The sequence below is a fragment of the Cucurbita pepo genome, chromosome LG07 (genome assembly GCF_002806865.2).
Source record: "Cucurbita pepo subsp. pepo cultivar mu-cu-16 chromosome LG07, ASM280686v2, whole genome shotgun sequence".
Taxonomy (NCBI): Eukaryota; Viridiplantae; Streptophyta; class Magnoliopsida; order Cucurbitales; family Cucurbitaceae; genus Cucurbita; species Cucurbita pepo.
In genome coordinates this window covers 21,984-45,827 of record NC_036644.1, presented here as the reverse complement: position 1 = coordinate 45,827, position 23,844 = coordinate 21,984, and the positions used below count along the sequence as shown (strand labels likewise).

The following is a 23,844-nucleotide window of genomic DNA, read 5'->3' as shown; positions in this document are numbered from 1 at the left end:
AGTGATTAGAAGAAACGTCTAAAAAATGAAAAAAAAAAAAGGTATCTCCTATTCCGAATAAAAATAAACAGAAGTGACCAAAAACTTAAAATGGTTCCATGCCTGAAATTCATACCATACCATGTTTAGTGACATTCGCTTTCAGATTCAACAATAGCAACTTATCTCATTATCACAGATATCTGCAATTTCTACGGGACATCAGTATATGTACAATTTGTACAAGATTGCTAAACACTGAGAACAACTTCATAAAGCAAAACAACTTAAAATGTATATTAATAGGCAAGAAATGTTTTGAAATTGTCAATAAATCAATTCCTTTCATGAATTTAGAGTTTCATTTTCTCTTCTTTATTATATCTTACTCACTAAACTTTATCCTACACCTATGCTGCTATGCACTTAGCAAGTGATTTAGACGCTCAGCATAGAGTAAGAAAATACAGAAAGTGTTGATGAATGATTATGAAGAGATCTCTTACTCTAGGATACAGCTACTGACTCTTCCTAAGAGGTGTTGATGCAGATCTTATTACATTCCTCCCCGGGCCATTAATACCAGAAACAAGTTCATCTGCATAAATACCAGAAATGAATTAATCCACGTAACAATGGTACTGTAGTCTGACTCTAGTGGAAAGTACTTGAATGAATTTTTAAGTAAAGAGGGATATAACAGAGATAACTACATCAAACAAATAATAATATGATGAAGTACGGCCTGCTATATGCAGCTTTTTGAGAGCAGACTTGCTGTTTGCGGAAATCCTTAGCTTAGCTTATCTGATTAAGGAGAAAATATAAGGAATCGTTTGTACAACAATCTATGCATGCGTTGCCGTATAGGTAAGAAGGAAGTTAACCGTAAGAAAAATTACGCATGCCCAGGAAAACAATAAAGATGCCTACTGTTATACACGAGCTACTGTATTAAATGTAACTTATGTAACGCAGGCTAAGGAATCAATAAAATAATAATACGAATAGTAATTAAATAACGTCGAGGCATTAATCAAAGCAATTTACAATTCATCAAGCACTGCCGGAGTGCTAGTGGAGCAGTCAATTAAAACTCCTCTAGGCAGCTTGCAAGGCCGGTATCTGGAACTACATTAAAAAAAATCGAGGATATTACTCTGATATGAAGTTTATTCGTAACTTTTAAAGCTTCGGTGCTTCATTCAAACTCTGGATCAAACGTAACTGAATGAGAACAGACTCGACAAAGTGTTTGATAAACCAAAATCGAAAAGGACTTGAGAGATTACCAATATTTCAACAATCGCCGACGAGAAAGAGCGCGAGAGATCATTACAGAAGAACTGAGAGTCTGCATAGTCGGTCGGAGCAGATGAATCTCCGTCTTGCCAAAGAAATTAGCTGCACTAAGAAGTTCAAGAAGAGGTTTCTTCAAAATCTCGTGTATTGGATCTCGGGAAAAACAAAAAATAGGTGTCAGTTCCGCAAGATTAAACTTACCTGAAGAAAGAGGTCTATAAGAGAAGCAAACGCCATGGTTGCATTGAGAGAATACCAATCCAACTCCCATGCTCCTATTGTGCTCCACTCACTCTCACTTTGTCCTCCACTTTGTCCTCCACTTTGCCCGCTAAAATAGTGTGGCGGAGAACTATATACGAGCCTCGGCTCAGTTTGAGGATTTTAGAAAATGTGGCGGGATTTTAGAAAAATAGAAAAAAGAAGATGATCAAAGTTCCTTCCTCCTACACTGCATTCTAGAACATTTAGACATGATTTTATTTAAGAGCCATATTCCAAGAAAATATAATATAAAAAAATTGAACATCATGAAAGTTGTAAATAAAAGCGATACTAGAGAATGTTCTAGAAGGTTTATGAAGAGAAAAGTTGATTTTTATTAATTTAGCCGAGTAAGCAATAGTTATTTTTATTTTTCCAAAGAAAAGAAAAAACCTTTTTTGTTTTAGAAAGAAAAATACATTAACAATATTGTTTCAAAACAATTTAATGTTCAATTTGGTAGAAGTAAATGGTGGATAACTCCAAATTTGTTATTCTTCTATTTACCTAATCAAATTGAACAGTAATCTGAAAAGAAACGGTTTCATCATTCACAGCACAAGCTCCCTGTCCAGAGGCTATTAGGCTGATCTAGATACTTCAGACTATGCAGAATATGATGCAAATTCAAGATTGTCATCTCATTAGCTGGAGAGAGAACAAAGAAAATGAGAGTGTAATACATAATATAGGTTTAAAAAGGATTATTCATTTGGCAGCAAGGAAGCTCCTAGTCCTACCACGTTGTTTCGCATTTCTCCTATGGATGGCCCATCTTTGTTTAATATCAAGAACGCTATCTAACGAGTTGCTATCACATATTCTCTGAGAAATTTGAAGCTCCTCGTTTGTAACTTCATCTTTCACATCTCCCCTTATCCTTTCGGCTTCAGCAAGGAGATCAAGAATGAGCATCTCCGTTGTCCTCGTGGTAATTCCACGTAGATACCAGGAGATGGGCGGCGGGGGAACAATGGCCGGCTCGATAAGCTGTTCCAGGCTCACCCTTGACCCGATTCTTCCTTTGCCCTTTGTGCAAGCATTATAATCTTCCAAATTCTTTGGTTTTGTCGGAATGCACATTCCTTCATCAACAAATAGAGGCTCTACTCTCCACCGGCCTTCAAATCTCTTCATAAATCCAGCCTTCAGTTGCTTGAATTTCATCTAACCAGATCATTGAATTGATCATAAGAAACAAGAAACTTCCTTTTCATCAATCTTTCATTGCGAGGCAGATAATCATCATCCAAGTCACAAGATATGACCATATTGAACAAGCAAATATTCAAATAAAGAACTGAAAGTAAATACATATATCATTTCATACTTACGCTAAACTGAAAATCTGCTTACTTCCTATAAATTATCCTAGAAATCTCTGTGTATTCTACTGAAAGGTAGCGCGCACAAGAAAGTGCCAAGTGCTTACCGAGTGATCTGCTCTGTTTTGATCTACTAGAACGTGAACTGCAATGGTCCCTGACCACCAAAGAAATCTCCACAAAGCTGCTTGCTCCAGCTCAACCACTTGTCTCGATCCTTCATCAATCAAAACCCTTCTGGATATCACCTCCTAAAACAGACATTAATTTTCTAAACTCAGCAGATGGTATAGCTACAACAGGATGCAGAACGATAGCTGATTTTATATGTATTTCGGCACGTATCTGGATAGACAGAAAACAGAGGTTTTCTTGAGGAATTCCAAAAATAGTTTTGTGATTTTGTGTGGCATACACTTTCTGTTGGAGTGTCCATCAAAAGCCTCTAGACTATAGCTTGTATTCCTTTTGTTTTGTGGTTTATAAATAATGTAGTCTAAAATTTATTTACAAGTTTTGAAGGGAAGCACTACACTAAAATTTAAATATTACAGAAGAAGAATTAATGAAATAAGGTAATTATAATAAACAAACAACACATGATGAAATTATCATTTTAAAAGACTTGGAAAAAAACTAACGCAACTTTCAGCAAGTTTACAAAATACTATATCTTCCAAACTGCTTTCGAATTTAATTTCTTTTCCCCATCCAAACCCAGCCAAGATTCGAACACTGCGAAAGATGTACCTCAGCGCCAAAGTTAAGCATGTGGATTTAGAAGGACTACATGAAATTACCATAGTTCCCCCCTCACTTCCATGACATCATTGGTTTGTTTTGATAACCAATAAAGAAGAGTGGTACAAATGTTTGATTCTGACAATCAATAAAATATTGAATGGAATTGTAAATGAAAATGTGTAACTTACTTTAATATTCTTGAAAACTCTCTTGTTATCGGGGTCTGTCACAATATTATAGACAGCATCCGGAGGCAAACCAACATCAACCTTTACATCGAGTTTGCTAAGGGTATCTTTTGGTACACTGACCTGCAAAGAGCCTCATTTAAACTCGATCAATGAAATGGAAATGGTCAGGTCAATTTAACGAAATCCCAACTGAACCAGATTGAGAGCTTAAGCTTGCCCATGTTAATTTTAGATTCATCACACATAACACTTGATCGACAGTGCACTTCATGAAATGAATGGGGGGGATCTTGCAAGGCCATTTTCTAATTTATAACACCAAGTTCACAACAGGAATGAACATCAGGTCTACAATGGAAAGCACGTCCTTCTATCCTGATATTAAGCACCTTTATTTGTGGAGGCTTATCCGTCCATGAAGGGTTCTCCCTCCATGCCTGAAGCTGCTTCTCCACATCAAACTCCCAGGATGAAGAAGACCCCTTCTTCTCCCCTTTTGTGGATGGGTTCATTGACGTTAATTTCTGACCATCACTTGCTAGTCCCTTAAGCTGAGGCTGCAACCAGAAATAAATAAATAAAATAAAATCATGTAAAATACGTTATCAAAATTAAATTTTAATCCAATCTAGAATTTACAGGTTTAGTGATAATAGAATGTTCATTCTCTCTCGATTTCTATTCAACAGACAAAGTTTTTAAAAGTATTCATTCCAAATGAAATTAAGATGACCAACCTTGATAGAATTTTGAACCTTCTGAGAAAGTTGCGCAAGAAACTTAGAAATTGCAGGATTAAAAGCTTCCAGAACATCATTTCGCTCATTCTTGGAGACGTCTATACTTGTTTTGGTCATCACTAGGTCACATGTAAGATCCTGGTTTGAAATCAATTTGAAGTACCGAATCCCTGATTTGGTTTCCCTCTCCCCTCTGGAATTCTTTCGAAGTTAAATTTCATATCATTTCTATATGCCACGGATAAGACTCGGAGAGCAGAGCTCAGTTTTGGTGTTGCTAAATGAGAATCAAAATTATAGATAAAAGACATACGAAGTAGAGATTCAGGTAAGCCAATCAAGTATGACAGGCAAAAACTGGCCACAATATTAGCACATCTGAGTCATCATAAAGGAATGACAAGTAAAATCCAACCACAGAATCAACGATTAAAAAGGCTCCGTAACTTTGCTGATTATGCACAAAAAAGGGACGAGAAAACAAAAGAGAAATTAAGAAATCCACTCGTTACAAAATGGACAAGGAATTTGTTTTTGAAGAATTCAGTAGGCATAAAGACCTTCATTCCATCATCGAAGCTCAGCGCTGGGCTCGAATCCCTGCGTCGGACTCAGCCGAATAAACCTTTCCTGGTAAAAAATTTGAGCGACTGCATCTTGGGTTTGTAGTGGCCGGTGCGAGAGAGCAAGAGAGCAGGAGTAAAAACGAAATCCGAGCGAGTCCGTGAAATACCGTTCCAATTAGGCATGGGTCACAAGAGAAGAACGCGAGTAAGACACAAAAACGTGTTTGACTTGAACCTTCTTCTTGTCCCTAGCCTGATCTTAAAAAGTATTTAAAAAAAAAAAAAAAAAAAAATTATGTCAAATATCACTAACTTGACTCATCAATAAACGATGTGTTGCAAAACATATGGGTTTAGTTTTGGGTCGATTTGCCTTCTAAATTGGAATTTGTGTTTGGAGCAATGAGTTCGGTTTCTCAACTTCGGTTCTGTATACCCAATTTAAACGCATTTCTTGCATAATTTTGGAGAGGCTCTCCATTGTTCTCATAATTTGGATGGGTTATGCCATTTCTCTCTATTTTCCCCATGAGTATTTTATTTATCTACATTTATTTAACAACAGTTCAATAGGTATATGATTTAATAATTTTAAGATAAGAAAAGTGTATTTTTATAGACGATTTTTTCACATAATTTTTTAAAAAAAAAAAATGTTTACTTTTTATTTTAAATTTAATACTACAAAGTAAATAGTATTTTATTTTAAATTTATTGAAATGAAATTAACAGTACTTAATTTTACATTAGCTATAGTAAAGAAAATATTTCATTTTTAAATTACCTACCCCAAAAGAAAAGCAAATATATCAAATTCGTTTTGAAGCATAAATACATGTTATTATTTTTAATTTAATCATTTTAAAATTATATATAATATATTTTTATTTTTATTTTTATTTTTGAATTTTTGCATGAACCGAGTAAAAAATTGTTTGTTTATTTATTTCCGATTTTTTTCGGAGTTGAAGCAGGGAGAATTTGAACCTTTTCAACTTCTACTAGGGTCTAAATAACGTGCAGAGTCCGTAGAGGAGCGTACAAGCATCCCGTGTGTAATGACGGAAATAAATATATTATATATAATACATATTCTTTCCTACTTTTATTCATTTTCTTCTTCTTGTGCAAGTAAATGGCTTTTCCTTGGGCCCCAATCCCCCCGCCTATGTTGATTTTTATTTACCTCTCTCTTCTTTTGACCTATATTTATGTATTTGGAGGGTCATTATTCTTCTATTTAGCTACGCTCTGAGGGCCTGTTCTGTTGTTCCACTGAAAGATAAGATCGGAAGATGGAACAATCCAATGTTGAAGAGGGAATCTTCACAACCATTGAAGATTACGAGAGGTTAGGCTCTGGGAATCATGGCGACGAATACGATTCGTTGAGTTCAAACCGATTTAGGCTTCTCCAAGGGAGCGGAATGAGGATGCTCGAAGAGAAGGGCCTGGAGCACGAAACTGTAGCGAAGTGCTTCGTTTCGGGTCTTGGTAGCATAGGGAGGGATGCACAAGTTGTGGCGGTTCATAAGAATTGGAGTTCGGATTCGGGGAAAGTGGGGAGGGAGGAAGCTTTTAGAATATTCTCGGATGCGGTGGCCACCAAATGCGGAGGAGATGCTAATATCAAGTTTGGTTGGTACGGTGCTCCAGTGGATGACATCTGCCAGATCGTGTCTCACGGTTTCAGTCGTTTCAATCATAAAGATATGCGCTCTGAATCATTGCACGGCGTGGGCGTCTCTTTGTGTGCCGCTAGATTTTCGATTGACTGGTAACTGTTTTCCTCGCCATCTCTCATCATCTTTCTTATTATTATTATTATTATTATGTGCCCCGCCGCCAAAACGATCCTCCAACGGCCGTTTCTTAGAAATTAGAATAGAGATACAAGAGTCGCTCATTTGGTAGCTTTTAATTGTTTGCAGTGTCTCGTCTTCGGCCGTCGACCAAAATGGACTACAACACGCGTTATTATGCAGAGTAATATTGGGGAAAGTGGAGGCTATTCCCGCAGGATCTAAGCAATTTTATCCAAGTTCCAGCGCATTCGATACGGGCGTAGACAGCTTGTTCGCACCCAGAAAATACATCGTTTGGGATGCTTTCATGAATTCTCACATACAGCCCACTTACGTAGTAAGCTTCAAGGCCCCTCAGCCAAAGGGTAGGAATTTCTTCTTCTTCTTACTTTTTTCTTTCTTTTTCCGACAATATATAGAGCATCTCGGTATTGATACAGGTATGGTTTGAGCGTTTTGCAGGTGCCCAAATGAATATGAAGTCGGTAAATATGGTGAAGCCGAGGTCGGCATGGGTGAGTTTTCCTACGCTGATGCTTACACTTTCGAGGTTCTTGGATCCTAGGAAGATGAGTTTGATACACAAATGGCACGAGGATTTTATTGTAAGTGACGCACATGTTCTTATCTATTTAATTTATTAATAAGTAAATGGATGAATTCGTTGTAAATAATGAGTTGGGAATGGGATGCAGAGAAACAAGATTCCGCGCCCACAACTGATCAACAAAGTGAGGCACATTGCTGGAGACGAGCTGTTAATTGCTGTAATTAAAAATCAGAGGAGAAAGGAGGTGATGCAAGTGGCGTAGTTCCAGCCCTTCAAATCACAGGGGCAGTGGAGCCGTCGTAATAGATCAAATTGAACATTTTGGGAGAATAGTATAACATTCAGGGCGGGTTAATTGTCTAATTCACTTCCAATCATCAACTTCATTTTGTTTCTTTCTTTTGTTATTCAAAATCCTTATTTTCTATATAAATGTTCCCCACTAGATTAATTATACCACCCTACTGTTTCGCTTTCATTTTTCCTCACCCACTAGATTAATTATACCACCCTACTGTTTCGCTTTCATTTTTCCTCACCCACTAGATTAATTATACCACCCTACTGTTTCGCTTTCATTTTTCCTCACCCACTAGATTAATTATACCACCCTACTGTTTCGCTTTCATTTTTCCTCACCCACTAGATTAATTATACCACCCTACTGTTTCGCTTTCATTTTTCCTCACCCACTAGATTAATTATACCACCCTACTGTTTCGCTTTCATTTTTCCTCACCCACTAGATTAATTATACCACCCTACTGTTTCGCTTTCATTTTTCCTCTGTCTCTGCTATAAAATCAAATAAATATCACAATTCATAACAACATTAACATACATAATCCCAGCAAAGGGAGATATTATGATTATATTTTCTATCGCCGACAATGGCATACCACCTTTGCAAACTTTATTTATTTATTATTATTTATTTTTATTAAACACTGGATGTAACAATTTTCCTTATGATTGAACCACAATTAACTTTTGGTTATCAATTTTTGTTTATTTATTTATTTTATTTTTTTGTTAAGTTACAAACCTGATTTTTATGATTTTCTAACATTTATAACTTTGTTTATAACTTTAAGGGTCATAGAGACCAAATTATAACTACACCATTTGAAATTTGGCTGGGAGAATTTAATAGTGTTTTCAGTATGTACTAATCACCAAAGGTAATAAGTGGTGAAATATATTTATAAAAAAAAATCAAATGTCAACTTACATAAAAATTTCAGCTTTTGAATTTAAGAAGTAATGATAGAAAGAAATTTTTTAAAAATGATAGATTATCCAATTTGTTTGTTCAATATTTATAATTTTCTTGAAAGAAAAAGGACGTATATTGAATTTAGAATAACTCATTGAATTCCTATCAAATAAATGCAGTAAAATGAATTTAATGAGCTTTGTTGTAATCATTGAATATCAACTTGATGAGCTTTACAGGCAATGCCATCGAAAACTACGCAGGATTTAATTAAGATAAATTGTAGTAGTTAAGATAGGATCAATAACTTGTAAAGAAGAAGTAAANTTAAAAAAAAAAAAAAAAAAAAAAAAAAAAAAAGAGAAGAGAATAGACATGTTCAAAATCCTTAATATGCAAGTCACAGACAAAACTATTTAATAAAGCAAAAGGTCACAGACAAAGACAATTAGACAGACCATCCATTTCCCTATCGTCATCGGTGAGGATTGATCACACCTCAATCATTGACCTCATGTTTCATCCTTTGGCTTTGACTTGCTGATCAAGAATGTATGCTTGTCAGCCAAGTGAGGCTCCTCACCCGGTCACCAAATGGTTTCCCTTCTAGACAGCTTGTTTGGCGCGTGTGACATTTCACGTGTGACAAAAGAAGCAGAAAATGTGAATGTGAATAGTAAACGGGAAGTGGGTTGCTTCCGGATTTCATGAATAGTAGATGAACAAAAATGAAGGTCAACAGAAGTACTTTTCGCCTCGAAATTGGAAACTTCGTAATCGTCTCCACCAAGTAACCACCTTATTAAATATGCAGCAAACCATTTCTGACCCACCTATACTCAAAACTCAAACCACCTCACGCGGTTACAGTTTCCGTCAGATTCACAAGCAATTGCCAATTCCGTTTTCCATTCACCACAGGAGGAGATGAAAAGTCGTGTCTCTGAAGATTCTAGCGCGAACATGAACAACCCCCGCGTCTCTGCTAGTTCCACCAAACCGGACCTCGAATCCTTGGCTTTACACGATGCCTATGAGGAACAAGATGAAGAGTTCTCCTTTGTGTGCGCCAACCCAAATGATTCCCCAATTAGCGCCGACGATGCCTTCTTTAACGGCCAGATCCGCCCCGTCTACCCACTCTTCGACAGAAGCCTCCTGTTCGTGGACGGGCAGGATTCCGAAACACCCGATAACCCTCCATTGCTTCGCCCGCCCTTGAGGAAGTTGTTCGTGGAAAAGCAATCGGAGTCGGATACGGAGCTGGAGGGAGTTGTTGAAGGCACCTACTGTGAGTGGTCTCCGACGACGGCGGAGCTCGGCAAGAAGAGCAACTCCACAGGCTTCTCCAAGCTCTGGAGATTCCGGGAATTTATGACGATGCGCCGAAGCAGCAGCGATGGCAAGGACGCCTTCGTTTTCTTGAGCAATCCCAATCCCACCACCCCAAAGTCCCCCCAAAACAAGCTACAACCTCAACCTCAATCGGATTCCAGAACCTCCACCTCCGCTCCAAAGCTCAACCGCCTCAAAGCCCAAACAGCATCCTCTGCCCACGAGATACACTACGTTAGAAGCAGAGCCCAGAAGCAAGTCGACAAACGCAGGTCCTATCTTCCCTACCGCCAGGATTTGCTTGGCTTCTTCACCAGCGTCAATGGATTCAGCAAAAATGTTCATCCTTTCTGAATCAATATTCTTCTGCAATTTCTTTTGTTCTTCTTCCCCTCTTTCTATTTTGTTGTAAATATTTCTGCCCCAATCAAGAATTTTGGCATTAGCAATGCAATGCGATGCGAGAGAAGATGAATTCTTTTGTTTGTAACTATGAACTATAACTTCAACAATTTCATGTATATATTACAAGTAGTCTCCATAACACCTCCCGGCCTTGGGTTCAAAACACAGCCACGAATTTCAATATTTAATATGACCAAATTGATACTCCAATTCTCAAATTTGTTTCAGTAATCTGCAGAAATAGAATTCATATTATTTACCATCTCCATCAATGCATTCAAGAATTTCATTGCTGCTGATTCCAAATCTCAAGTTGGAATTTTCGTAGACATCGAGCAGAGCTCGTAAATGGGGCTGCCATCTTCTGGATCTTTGTGAGTGTGAAAACCATCCTCTTGTGGGTCTTCAAAATTTTATTTCTTCTTCCATCCATGTAAAGGAAAAAAAAACCCCAAAACAATCATTCCCTAATTTCCTAATGTGTGATACACTCCCAATAATAGTCAACAATATATACATACATACACATATTTTAAAATACTTGTTATCTTCTATTTTTAATAGATACAAATATTTTAGAATGTTTTTATATTGGATTTTAAAACCATATTAATGGATGCAATAGAAGGAAAAAAAAAATATATTTATTTTTCACCTAATAATTCATATATGACCGATTCAAATCTCTAATTATTTATCGATAAATTCAAGAAAATTTGATGCGCCTTATCTTAATTCTTATCCAATATCGAGGAAAAAAAAAAAAAAAAAAAGTTTTCCTAATTTTATTTTCTGAAACCCCCGGGTGAGAAGGTAAAATCTGTAGGGTTAGACACGTGGTCGATTGCGATTAAAGTCTTCTGGCGAACAATCATCGACGGTTGTTATTCCATAGCAACTTTATATCTTTCCTCGAAGCTAGAGTTTGACGGCTACGTTTCTCAAATCAGATCGGCTTCCTTTCTCTGCCTTCGTCTTTGCCTCTGCCACTCGTAAAAGGTGATCTCTAAACCCTAAAATTTCAGTTCCGGTTATTCCTATGCCTATCCTTTTTCTGTTTTACACTTCTCTTCATTTCTTAACTTTTATTGGCGTTTAGGTTGCGACTTTCTGCTACCTGTTCGGTTTGCATGCCCTCTTTATGATTCCCATTTGGGTCATTCAAGTGTGAAATTTTATATGGAGATTGTGACGAGAAACACTCTCTGAACATTAAGTTTGTTGATTTATAGCTGATTTTCGTTTTTCTTCTAGTCCCACATTTGGCCACAGTAGTTTCATTATCTTTCATTTGATTCACGAAAAGTTTTCGAAAAGAAAAGTTCTGAACAATTATGTATATCCTTGGATGTAATATTAGTATTTGTGTTTAAGCGATTAATAGCTTAAATGCTCTCAAGCGATTAATGGTGTTGTAATTGGAGTGCCTGCTTGAGGTCTATTTGTTGGTGGGACGAGGGTTTAGAAGATTTGAAGTTAACCAAGAAAATGATATTGACGATAAATTAAGAGAACAAACAAGATGTTATTCGAGGAATCTATGCACCAAATGTGGTTGAGCGTGAAAACACTAATGTTCTGGTTGGAAATTCTAGTTATTAACACTTGTTTATCTTCTTGACTCTGGTTCATTTGATTTAAATCTGACAGAGTTGCTATATTATCTTCAATTTTTGAGACATAAAGTAGAAGATTGCATAATGGAGCAACCATCTGTGAGATCCCATATAGGTTGGAGAGGGAAATGAAACATTCCTTATCAGGGTGTGGAAACCTCTTCCTAGTAGATGCGTTTTAAAACCGTGAAGTTGGCGGCGATACGTAACGATAGACTTTGGCTATTACTAATGGTATCAGAGCCAGACATTGGGTGGTGTGCCAACGAGGACGCTAGGTCCCCAAGGAGGGTGGATTGTGAGATTCCGGTTGGAGAGTGGAACGAAGCATTTCTTGTAAGAGTGTGGAAACCTCTCCCTAGTAGACGCGTTTTAAAACTATGAGGTTGACGGTGAAGAGTAACAGGCCAAAGTGGACAATTTGCTTTGGTTAAAATTTAATGTCAACATATTTTACATTTTGCTTTTGGTTGACCTAGTAGTCATATACAGGGTTGGAGAGAGTGGGTTCATAGGCACCGTACCTGAGATTTATACTATCCTGGTGGTCAATGTGATAGGTTAAGGCAATTATTGTGTTTCTTTGAATGAGGAATTTATTTATTTATCATTTTTTCATGGTTATTTTATCAATCCCAGCCTTTGTCCACCTTGGTGGTTTACTGGTGGTGTGGGCATTTTGTAAAAATTCACAATGTCAATCTATTGTCTAACTGTTTTGTTATTGTTTGTATATTGGCATGATTAGGTATTCGGGGAAATGGCAGAATCCAAACCTGGACTGAGGAAACCTGTATTTACCAAGGTTGATCAACTTCGGCCTGGCACTAGTGGGCATACTCTTACTGTTAAGGTTGTGAATACTAAGATGGTATTGCAGAAGGGTCGTCCTGATGGTCCTCAAGCCCGTCAGATGCGAATTGCTGAATGCTTGGTAGGTGATGAAACTGGAATGATCATATTTACCGCCAGAAATGATCAAGGTAAACTTACAAAAGTATTTGAGCCTGCACCATTTACGTAATTTTATCTTGTATGAAGCATGCCAATTTTCTTCTTTATGCTTACATTCTAAATCCACATGTAACTGAAGAGGTGCTGTGAAGAGTTTTAATAGTAACTGTTCTATATCGTGTGATCTCACTCCCTATCCACAATTACTGTGAAAGGTAAAGGATGTTTTGATATATTAACTTCCTACTAGTAAAGATTTCGTAAAGGGAGGCTTTCTGTTCTCTTAAAAGTTGTCATGGACCTTTTTTTTTCACTGGAAAAAAACTCGATTTTACTGAATACTGGGACATATGGAGGTTGAAATGCAAATCCAACTGAAATAAATCATCCATACTAAAAGTACCTTTTAAAAACTATAAGTTCATCACTTTGTCGGCTATATATATTGGTCAGTGTAATGGCTCATAGTTGGATAATGACTTGAATAGTTCAATTACACGACGGATTTTGGATAAAGTTAAAACTATACATTAGAAAGGATAAGCTCTACGCTGAATCTTGAGAATAATAGATTTTGAATGAACCTCCTGTGTATTATTTTGATTTTGATCTTATGAGTGAGATTGGTACTGGAAGGTCCATCAGCTGTAGTTAATGTTGTTTCTACAGTAGCTTCTTTTTTCCTATTGACTACATTTTTATATTTTTGTGTTTGGATCTGATTATGCATTCTGTTGAGTGTTAGTTCAGAATACTGTATGTTATTGGTAATATAAAGTAAGTGTAGATGCTTTTGTGATCAAAAGATCGTAGACTGTTTTATTGTAGGAGGGAGTAAGAGAATGAGAACTAATTGTTATCAATATTAAAAGTCATCTAGCTACTGGAACCTACTTGAACCAGTAATTTTGGCTTCTTGTTTTTGGAGGAACTACCATCACTCAGGAATCCAGGGCCATTTGATAACGTTTTTGTTTCTCATTTCTCGTTCCTATTACTATTTTGTTTTAGAAACATGCATTTTTGACAAATGATTTTGTTTCTCGTTTCCAAATCTAAAGAAATGTTTCCTCAAAGTATGAAGAATTTGGGGAATTCCAAAAAGAAGTTTCTGTTTTAATGTTTCTCTTTTCATTTTGGTTGTTCCAGCCTAAAGCATCCCAATTCCCAATGCGAAGGGAACGTGTTCGCTTGTTAACATATTTGCCTTTTTNTTCTTTATGCTTACATTCTAAATCCACATGTAACTGAAGAGGTGCTGTGAAGAGTTTTAATAATAACTGTTCTATATCGTGTGATCTCACTCCCTATCCACAATTACTGTGAAAGGTAAAGGATGTTTTGATATATTAACTTCCTACTAGTAAAGATTTCGTAAAGGGAGGCTTTCTGTTCTCTTAAAAGTTGTCATGGACCTTTTTTTTTCACTGGAAAAAAACTCGATTTTACTGAATACTGGGACATATGGAGGTTGAAATGCAAATCCAACTGAAATAAATCATCCATACTAAAAGTACCTTTTAAAAACTATAAGTTCATCACTTTGTCGGCTATATATATTGGTCAGTGTAATGGCTCATAGTTGGATAATGACTTGAATAGTTCAATTACACGACGGATTTTGGATAAAGTTAAAACTATACATTAGAAAGGATAAGCTCTACGCTGAATCTTGAGAATAATAGATTTTGAATGAACCTCCTGTGTATTATTTTGATTTTGATCTTATGAGTGAGATTGGTACTGGAAGGTCCATCAGCTGTAGTTAATGTTGTTTCTACAGTAGCTTCTTTTTTCCTATTGACTACATTTTTATATTTTTGTGTTTGGATCTGATTATGCATTCTGTTGAGTGTTAGTTCAGAATACTGTATGTTATTGGTAATATAAAGTAAGTGTAGATGCTTTTGTGATCAAAAGATCGTAGACTGTTTTATTGTAGGAGGGAGTAAGAGAATGAGAACTAATTGTTATCAATATTAAAAGTCATCTAGCTACTGGAACCTACTTGAACCAGTAATTTTGGCTTCTTGTTTTTGGAGGAACTACCATCACTCAGGAATCCAGGGCCATTTGATAACGTTTTTGTTTCTCATTTCTCGTTCCTATTACTATTTTGTTTTAGAAACATGCATTTTTGACAAATGATTTTGTTTCTCGTTTCCAAATCTAAAGAAATGTTTCCTCAAAGTATGAAGAATTTGGGGAATTCTATCTGGTCCTTTTTATATGTTTATTTATTTACTTTATTTACTTTTTGAACTTTAAATTTGATTTGGGATTTGAATAGATATTACAAATTTTACATTTTAATTAAAATAATTTTATTTGTATATTTAGCCATTACTTTTCATTTTTTACTATATAGTATATTATTTTTTACATGATATTACAAAGTTTTAAGGTGAATGGCGAGCGAGAAACAATATTCAAATTTGGACAACAGTTGAAGGATAGATTCAACTTTATTGTTGTGCTTCAATTTTGCATTGGGACTTAATTATAATGTAAAGTTTTGATAATTATTTTTATATGTTTTATTGCATGCTGTATGTTTTCTGTATTACATATACTATATTCAATTTGAGGTATAACAGAGAAAGAAATAGGAAGCAAGAAATAGTTATCAAACTAGTTTCTTTTTCTGTTTCTTGTTAGGAAGGAGAAATAGGTATTACATAAACTTTATTGTTGTTTGGTTTGATGTTGGACAATTGCAGTTTTTAGAACTCAAGGACACTAATGTACAACCTATAGAATAGATCCTGTTCAAGTAAGGTTGTTTATCAAATACACATAAATTAACACTGGTTTCAATTATTCACTTACTATTTCGTTTGTAAGTGAATAGTTGAATGGAAAACTGGTTAGTAACACCATGGCTTTGTAATTGTGTAGTTGCAATGAAAACTATTCCTCCTGCATGGGCAGATGAAAAAGGTGGACAAGAATGGAATTTTGTGCTAAGTAGTTGCAATGAAAACAGGTGGTGCAGGAACGAGCTAGGATTAAATTTTTTGTATGGCAAACTCTTATTGTAAAAATATAGCCCTCCGTGATTTGACCTATAGCCTATCTTTGTTCACGAGATTAGTAAATAGCGACATCCAGAATTTACTCCAAGCATTCAGGACAATTTTATAAGTTTACTGTGCCTTGCATTTTTTTAAAAATTCCAACTGACCCCTAAAATTTAATCTGGTTTAATTAACCAGCCCTTTATGTATATTTTATCTTAATTTTGAATGTCCATGTAGCCACTGTTCAATTTATTTACTTGAACTAATATTTCTTTTGGCATTTAATAAATGGAATTAAAGTTTCCGTAACTCATGTACTCGTAATTCTTTGCTTTCTTCTGTGTAGTCGACTTGATGAAAGAAGGTGCCACTATAATCCTGCGCAATGCTAAGATAGACATGTTCAAAGGATCAATGAGACTTGCTGTGGACAGGTGGGGCCGAGTTGAAGTTACTGAGCCTGCAAGTTTTACTGTTAAGGAAGAGAACAATCTTTCACTCATTGAATATGAACTCGTGAATGTGGTGGAAGAGTGAATTTTGTGATCGCGTTCACTTTCCTGCTGCAACCTGACCATAAAATAAAACAATCAAGCTACAAAATTACAAGTTTCCTTTGGGGTACTGAAAATGCTCACCGAGTTCATTATTAGGAAATAGAATTCTGGAAGCCAGTCGTACGAAAGTTGATTTTCATCCACGCAGCTTATTGTTAGAACCGTTGTTGGGATTTACAAACAGGTGGGTAATGGCTGCAGTTGATGGAAGAAGGCTTAGCCGGCTTTTTTTACTTTTCATTTGGCAAGTATTTTATTGGCTGTGACACAGTTTTATGATGTTGAAATTATCATAAGATGATGACAAGAGTAGCGCCTTGCGTGGTTTTAAATTATGTTTTTTTTATTAGTCAAGGTTCATGCCAACTGAACTGCTTTTGAACTCAAATCCAATGCTTGAATGATTGATTACCCTGCAAGTGTGAGGATTTCACGAGTAAATATCAGTCTCCGGTTTTAGGTTGCCCTTGTTCGTGTATGTGTTGTATGATGTGCTTCAGCAGGTCTTAATGTTGTGTGATAAGATCTTAGGATCAAGTTGGGATCCCAAATTGTACATTTCACACAGAAAAGAGATAGGTAATAAGGAAAGCAGTGGAATCTTTCACAATCCATACGTAGGCTTCCATCTGGGGTAAGCAGTGGAAGTAAAAGGTCAAAGCATCAAATGTATTCAACATAAATAAAATTCACAGTGATTCAGTGGTTCTCTGCCCAGAGAGAGAGAGCGTACTGATACAGTGGAATGAAATTAAGGGGAAAATGAAGATCATATGAAGTATTTAATTGCATTGCGTCTCTTTGACGTCATGCATACTCATCATCACTACCTCGTTTCTTATTTAAACACCTCTGTTCGCCAACGTGATCATAAAGTATTCAAATGATTGGATATCTAGAAAATGTTGATAGACCAGCCGCGACTGTCTGCTCGCCTCTATTACTTTAATCTATTTTTTGGATATGATATGATCACATTTCTACTCGAAACCACAGCACTCGAAGTCCTATTTTCGTTTCTTTGGTCAAATCTATTGATACTCTATCGTGTTAGGATCTTTCACTTCACCCACATTTCTTTCCGGAAGGTTGATGCCCGAGCCCTGATTGGCCCTACTCTGGGTTCCCGTCCATGAATCTTACTACTTTGGAGGATGAAAAGCTAGCCATTTAAGTTGTAATCATAGTTTATGAGCCAAATTACTTGTATGGCATTCCAAATGAAAGCAGAGGGAGGCCGTACGGCCATGATTGTTATTCCCACTATCCCATCCACTACGCCATGGGTGCTCTTCCCTTTTGTTATTGGTGGCTTCCATTTCCAACGCGATCACGATGGGCTTCTTCAACAATAAAAATATGATAGCACTAGCTGGTGGGGTTTTCTTTTACAATTCAGAATCCAATCCCTCGAGGATGGGGAGGCTACATTTATCTTCAACTACTTGATTCAGACTACAATGAATGCTGGAGCTCGATCAGAAACGAAACTAATCATGTGCTCTACTTTTTGGGAGAAAGGAGTGTTGTGCCGGTGAGCAAGGGAAAGACACAAGCATGTGCAAGCATGCTCTGAAAGGTTATTTTGTGGGAACAAAGTTAAAGCGACTAAAGCAATACACGCTTCTGAATGCAGTAAACTTGATTTGAAAGCTCCCCAGTTCTACCATCGCGCCTCTTTACTTCCTTTGTACAGAACACCATGTTGTTAGTGCAATACGATCATTGTACCAATTAAAAATAAGATAAACACAAATGTAACCCATACACATACTTTTTGTTTCTCATCATACGCAATTAGCAAAAGTTGGAAATGGCCATATTTTTATTGCAAGCGTCATATGCTCTTTTACGAACCCAGCCTGTGGAATTCAGTAAAACATTGTTATGAAGTGGGTGAACCGACTTTTTTGAAATTGCACTCTTCCTGATCCACTGAGAAGCAAAGAAAAAATTGGGATCCAAAGCTGGAAACTCTATGAAGGACACAACATTATACTTAGCGCCAGCATTCTGAAAAGAGTACTGCATTATCATATGCACACCTTTTTATTCTTTTTTTTTTTTTAAAAAAAGTAAAGGCTTTAGTTGGAATAATCCAAAGCGAATTTGGAGTGACGCAAGTTATGGTCTAAACGATGAGAGAGGTTCACTAACTGAGATACACTTTGCTGGGGAATAGAAACTTTGAAAGTGTATGCCAATTATGATGCGAGCAGCGGCGTTGTGGTCGTATAGTTGTAGCTGTAGTTGGAGGAGTCTGCAAAAACAGGAGAATTTGCAATTTGATTGGGATTAGTTCACAAAAATGGGAGCCCAATTCAGATGTCTTCTCCTATAATAGAAGACATTCCATTTTTTTGAATCGAAATGAGGTCTACTTGCATGTAGTTAATGGCGATAGGTAGCTCTTTACTTCTCTAGGTTGTATATAAAGGCGTTTTAATGAATTGTAACTGTGGGGAATGAATCCAAATGGGTCACCACCAACCAAAATGCTTCATCCAGCATTTGCTATTAGTGAGCGCTTGTATTTATGGAGCTTTAGACATGTGGGTGAAGGATAGTGGCAGCCAACNTTTTTTTTTTTTTTTTTTTTTTTTTTTTTTTTGTTTTGTTTTCTTTTGTAGACGTGTCAAGTGCACGTTATCACATTAATCACTTCCTACACTTACAATATTTTCGATTAAAACCTTAAATATTGTAAAATGCACATACCTTTACATTACAAAGTGATGGAGGTAGTTGGTGAATGTGAATAGGTTGACGTAGTTGGTAGTGTATGAACCAAGAATGTGTGCCAATAAACTGAAGTCCTTTGCGTTTTACTATTATCATTATTATTGTTATTACTGTTGTTGTACGAAAAAGGGCCACCTACGTTGATTAGGCGCTTCCTCATGAATTCCCCAACCCACGCCCACACCCTTTCTTCTCTCATTAATTCTTTTTAGAAAGAGGAGAAATGATGGCATCATCACCACCGTTCGTTTCACCACAGCTTTAAATCATTTTCCTTCTTTAATTTACTTGCCTTATTCCTTATCCCAATCCCTTGTTCTTGACGTTGACTTAAACAAGTTGACTGCGGCCCATAATTCCATTTCCAAATTAAATCCCAATTACATGGAACCAACAGTTTTAAAATGGGAAATGCCAAAAATAGTACATTTGTCGACGATGACTCCACATGCATTTTTCCAGCGTTATTATTTTCTTAAAACCTGTGGTACATAATCTGAATTGAAATGAAGTAAAAGGAAAAAAGAAAATTATGGGCCTGCCAGTTTGTACCAGTTAAACAATGAAATTACGACTTTCTTTTTTCTTTTTTTCTTTTTTCTTTTTTAAATAATAAAAGAGAAAAGGAAAAAAGGAAAAAAGGAAAAAGAAAAGAAGGAAAAAAGTGGGTAGCAAATAACGATGCCCACGAATTTGAATCATTAGATGCATACACTTGCACAAAATACTAATACAAATTAGGTTGGTTCTGGAATTAAGATATTCCATGATTGTTGACGATACAAAAAGGGGAGAATTGCAAGGAGTTAACCAAGAGGACTATCAGGAGCTTTGTCGCTGTGGTGTCCAACACAATGCAGATCATACTTTCATTTCTATTCATTCCTCTTTTTTCTTAACGAAAAACAAAATTAATAATAATCCCAACTTCGAAAGCGGTGTGTAACCGATCAAAGCCCGACACGTGCGCTTTAAAACGCGGCTTCTGAAACTACCCCTTGTCTGTACTCCACTATCGCCTTTATCTTCCTCTGTGTTTCTCTTTTTCTTCCAAGTAATCTATGCATCTTTTTTTCCTTCCTTCCTTCCTCTTGGGTCCTAACTAAAATAAATTCCCTCTCGCACAGTTACTTCTTACTCCCTGTCATCCTTGAATGTTCTCTCATGCCACAATTTCCTCAACTCTCTGGGGGCCAATATTAAAACAGTCCAATATTAGGTCCCATTAATGGTTGCGCATTTAAATAATAATAAAGTTAGAATCAAATACATTAAACAATTGGTATTGCAGCTCTAAAAAGCACTTGTAAACGCGTCCAGGTTTGGTTGAAATTCGGAAGAAGGCCATACAATCTCAACATAAATCCAAAAAATAAAAGAAAGGCAGTGATAAAATTGAACTTTTTGGCAGCGTGAAACCACTATAAATTTCTGCATATAACCCAACCCAACAAACAAAACCCAAAACAGAAATGCACAGGCTACCCGAGCCCCTTCTGGTTCCTCTCTATCTCTCTATCTTCTTGCTTTCGGCTTTCAATGTAAGTCAATTTCCATCTCCACTTCACTCTTTATTTCTCTTTACTTCAGTTTTTATCCCCTGCACACTCTTCATTTCTCTTTACTTCAGTTTTTATCCCCTGTAATTGTAATTTATGTGTGGAATTGTATTGTAAATTGTAATTTCTGTGTGGAATTGTATTCTAAATTGTAATTTCTGTGTGGAATTGTATTGTAAATTGTAATTTCTGTGTGGAATTGTATTGCAAATTGTAAGTTGTAATTTGTGTGTGGTTTATGTGGGTGTGCGGAAACAGGTTCCCGCGGCTGGCGACGAGGACAACCCCTTTACCCCAAAAGCTTTTCTGAGTCGTTATTGGAACAAGGAGGTCCGGAATGATTTGCCAAAACCCACTTTTCTCTTCTCCAAGGCGTCTCCCTTGACGGCAGTGCAGTCCGCGGCCTTCGCCAAACTCGCAGCCCAAAACACACTCTCCTCCCGCCTCCCTCAGTTCTGCTCCGCCGCAAATTTGCTCTGCTTCCCCGATTTAGCCCCTTCTTTGGCCAAGCACAACAAGGACTCCAACTTTGCTGTCTATTCCAATAGGAACTTCACCACTTACGGCTCCAAAAGAGCTGGTGGCATCGACTCCTTCAAGAACTATTCCAATGATGAAAATATCCTCGTCGATTCCTTCCGGCGCTACAGCCACGGCGCCTTGAGCCACGCCGACCGATTTTCGACCTATGGCATCGACACCAACGTCCCCGACCAGGGTTTTAACTCTTACGCCTCCAAAGCCATAGGAGGTAACGGCAAGTTCACAACCTACGAACAATCCACCAATGTCCCCAATCTCCGATTTACCAGCTACTCCACCGATGCCACTGGACGATCTCAAGTCTTTAAGAGCTACAGCGAGAACGCAAACGCAGGAGATCAGTCGTTTTCCAACTATGGAAAACGAGGAAATGGGGGTCCCAACGAGTTCTCTGCCTACGGTACCAACGCAAACGTAATAGGCTCTGGGTTTTCAAGCTATGGGTCCGACGGAAATGGCGCTAACGACACATTCACCAATTACGGTAACGAGCAAAACGACCCACAGAACAACTTCAGGAGCTATGGGGAGGGTGGGAACGGAGCGATTGAAAGCTTCTCTAGTTACAGAGACCAGGCGAATGTGGGGGACGATTCATTTCAGTCCTACTCCAAGAACTCGAACTCGGCGAAGGTCAATTTCGCAAATTATGGGAAATCCGCCAATGAGGGTTCGGACAAGTTTAGTGGTTATGGACAGAATGGGAATGCGCAAAGCGTGGGATTCAAGATCTATGGGGTGAATACAACGTTCAAAGATTACGCGAAACGGGGGATTAGTTTTGCCCAGTACAGCAATGTGAGCTCCGGTGGTGCGAAAATGTCGGTGAACGGGAGTTTGGCGCAGAGGTGGGTAGAGCCCGGGAAGTTCTTCCGCGAGTCAATGCTGAGGAAGGGGACGGTGATGGCTATGCCGGACATCAAGGATAAAATGCCGAAGAGGTCGTTCCTGCCCCGATCTATTCTATCCAAGTTACCCTTTTCGAGTACGAAACTGGGAGTGATGAAGAAGATATTCCACGCCGAGGATAACTCGTCGATGGAGACTATGATGACGGAGACGCTCAGGGAGTGCGAGAGGGCGCCGAGTGCCGGGGAGACAAAGCGGTGCGTGGGGTCGGTGGAGGATATGATAGACTTCGCCACGTCGGTGCTGGGGCGGAACGTGGTGGTCCGGACGACGGAGAACACGAAGGGGTCGAAGGGGAACATAATGATAGGGGCGGTGAAAGCGGTGGAGGGAGGGAAGGTGACGAAGTCGGTGTCTTGCCACCAGAGCCTATTCCCTTACCTACTCTACTACTGCCACTCCGTGCCCAAGGTTCGAGTGTACGAAGCGGAATTGCTGGATCCAAGGTCTAAGGCCAACATAAACCACGGAGTTGCCATCTGTCACTTGGACACCTCAGCCTGGAGTCCCAGTCACGGGGCGTTCATAGCTCTCGGGTCCGCCCCCGGACGGGTGGAGGTGTGCCACTGGATCTTCGAGAACGACATGACGTGGACTGTGGCCGACTGATCTGTCGCCGCAAGGGGGGAGGGTATGGGTGTCGTCTAAAAAATGTTTAGCCGCCACCTCCACGTCATCAGAACATGTTTTTAATGTTTAATGTTTAATTGCTTTTGAATATGATTGGAAATAGAGAGGGCAAAAAAAGAAAAGAAAAAAAGAAAAAAAAAAAAGAGGATATTATTTTCTGTTTCTAATTTGTTTTAGGTTTAGCCAAAGAATGGTACTGTTAACTGTGAAAGAATGGTCCTGTGCCCATATCTATGTGCTTCCATTGCTTTGTTGTGTTGCGAGGGAAATTCCATGAGACAGCTCACACGCTTGTTGTGTGTGTGTGTCTCTCTCTAAATCTATCCATTCCCCACTTTATGGGCTGCTACTTTGAGTCCAAAACAAGAGAAATTCTTGGTTGAGGTCACAATGCATCTAACAATTTTGCACCGTTAGATGTGAGAAAAATGGTACTTTTGTATTCCATAGTTATTAAGGGCTAATATATTTTTATATCTACCTTTGATGGTTATTACAAGGATGCTACATTATAATGGCCTAATCTTTTTTAATACTTTAAAATATTTTTAAGACTGGTTCAACTTTAAGAGTATTTGAAAATATTTTTATTAATAACCTAAAATTTTTATAAATTTTTATAATTTGAAACAAAATTATATAATAAAAACAAAACGGTGTTGAGAATTATTTCGAAATTATAAATTTATAACGAGGTAGATGGGTCCCCTTTTGACCGTTGTGTAACGTTACAAAGTCCGAAATTCAAAAAAGTTGGGCNTTAAGGGCTAATATATTTTTATATCTACCTTTGATGGTTATTACAAGGATGCTACATTATAATGGCCTAATCTTTTTTAATACTTTAAAATATTTTTAAGACTGGTTCAACTTTAAGAGTATTTGAAAATAT

The 23,844-nt window shown here is 37.5% G+C and overlaps 5 protein-coding genes and 2 long non-coding RNA genes across 10 annotated transcripts in view; 4 read left to right on the top strand and 3 right to left on the bottom strand.

Moving 5' to 3' along the window:
- The window catches only part of LOC111799000, a 6,092-nt gene extending 4,199 nt beyond the window's left edge, over positions 1-1,893 (bottom strand). Inside the window, exons 1-2 of the long non-coding RNA XR_002815750.1 lie at positions 1,483-1,893; positions 486-1,388 (exon numbers count right to left, since the gene is read on the bottom strand). This is a non-coding gene — a long non-coding RNA (uncharacterized LOC111799000). The remainder of the gene's footprint in view (positions 1-485; positions 1,389-1,482) is intronic.
- A 267-nt stretch (positions 1,894-2,160) lies between these two features.
- On the bottom strand, positions 2,161-5,346 carry LOC111798998. 2 transcript variants are annotated; one of them, XM_023682373.1, is made up of 6 exons: positions 5,106-5,346; positions 4,543-4,738; positions 4,195-4,362; positions 3,803-3,925; positions 2,978-3,121; positions 2,163-2,712 (listed from the first exon to the last, which is right to left on the bottom strand). In XM_023682373.1, the coding sequence occupies exons 2-6, from the start codon at positions 4,660-4,662 to the stop codon at positions 2,254-2,256; spliced, it is 1,014 nt and encodes a 337-aa protein (XP_023538141.1). In that variant the 5' UTR covers positions 4,663-4,738; positions 5,106-5,346; the 3' UTR covers positions 2,163-2,253. The 2 variants fall into 2 exon arrangements, with proteins under 2 accessions (XP_023538140.1, XP_023538141.1); XM_023682372.1 differs by having other exon boundaries at positions 2,161-2,712; positions 4,543-5,346.
- Positions 5,347-6,287: 941 nt separating this feature from the next.
- On the top strand, positions 6,288-7,925 carry LOC111798997 (probable inactive poly [ADP-ribose] polymerase SRO2). The gene is made up of 4 exons (XM_023682371.1): positions 6,288-6,888; positions 7,043-7,281; positions 7,379-7,521; positions 7,612-7,925. Exons 1-4 carry the CDS (start codon positions 6,407-6,409, stop codon positions 7,726-7,728), a joined length of 981 nt encoding a protein of 326 aa, XP_023538139.1. The 5' UTR covers positions 6,288-6,406; the 3' UTR covers positions 7,729-7,925.
- A 1,720-nt stretch (positions 7,926-9,645) lies between these two features.
- Positions 9,646-10,371, top strand: LOC111798391. Its single transcript, XM_023681496.1, has one exon. It carries the CDS (start codon positions 9,646-9,648, stop codon positions 10,369-10,371), a length of 726 nt encoding a protein of 241 aa, XP_023537264.1.
- Positions 10,372-11,297: 926 nt separating this feature from the next.
- On the top strand, positions 11,298-17,010 carry LOC111798996 (uncharacterized protein At4g28440-like). 2 transcript variants are annotated; one of them, XM_023682369.1, is made up of 3 exons: positions 11,298-11,421; positions 12,787-13,021; positions 16,359-17,010. In XM_023682369.1, exons 2-3 carry the CDS (start codon positions 12,799-12,801, stop codon positions 16,547-16,549), a joined length of 414 nt encoding a protein of 137 aa, XP_023538137.1. In that variant the 5' UTR covers positions 11,298-11,421; positions 12,787-12,798; the 3' UTR covers positions 16,550-17,010. The 2 variants fall into 2 exon arrangements, with proteins under 2 accessions (XP_023538137.1, XP_023538138.1); XM_023682370.1 differs by lacking the exon at positions 11,298-11,421 and adding an exon at positions 12,577-12,598.
- A 512-nt stretch (positions 17,011-17,522) lies between these two features.
- LOC111799205 lies at positions 17,523-18,614 on the bottom strand. The gene is made up of 2 exons (XR_002815787.1): positions 18,344-18,614; positions 17,523-18,255 (listed from the first exon to the last, which is right to left on the bottom strand). It is a non-coding gene; the product is annotated as an uncharacterized LOC111799205 (long non-coding RNA).
- A 1,815-nt stretch (positions 18,615-20,429) lies between these two features.
- Positions 20,430-23,377, top strand: LOC111799239 (polygalacturonase 1 beta-like protein 3). 2 transcript variants are annotated; one of them, XR_002815793.1, is made up of 3 exons: positions 20,430-20,852; positions 21,129-23,007; positions 23,099-23,377. XR_002815793.1 is itself a non-coding variant. In XM_023682704.1 (2 exons), exons 1-2 carry the CDS (start codon positions 20,784-20,786, stop codon positions 22,929-22,931), a joined length of 1,872 nt encoding a protein of 623 aa, XP_023538472.1. In that variant the 5' UTR covers positions 20,430-20,783; the 3' UTR covers positions 22,932-23,377. The 2 variants fall into 2 exon arrangements, 1 of the variants encoding a protein (XP_023538472.1); XM_023682704.1 differs by having other exon boundaries at positions 21,129-23,377.
- Positions 23,378-23,844: the final 467 nt, after the last annotated feature.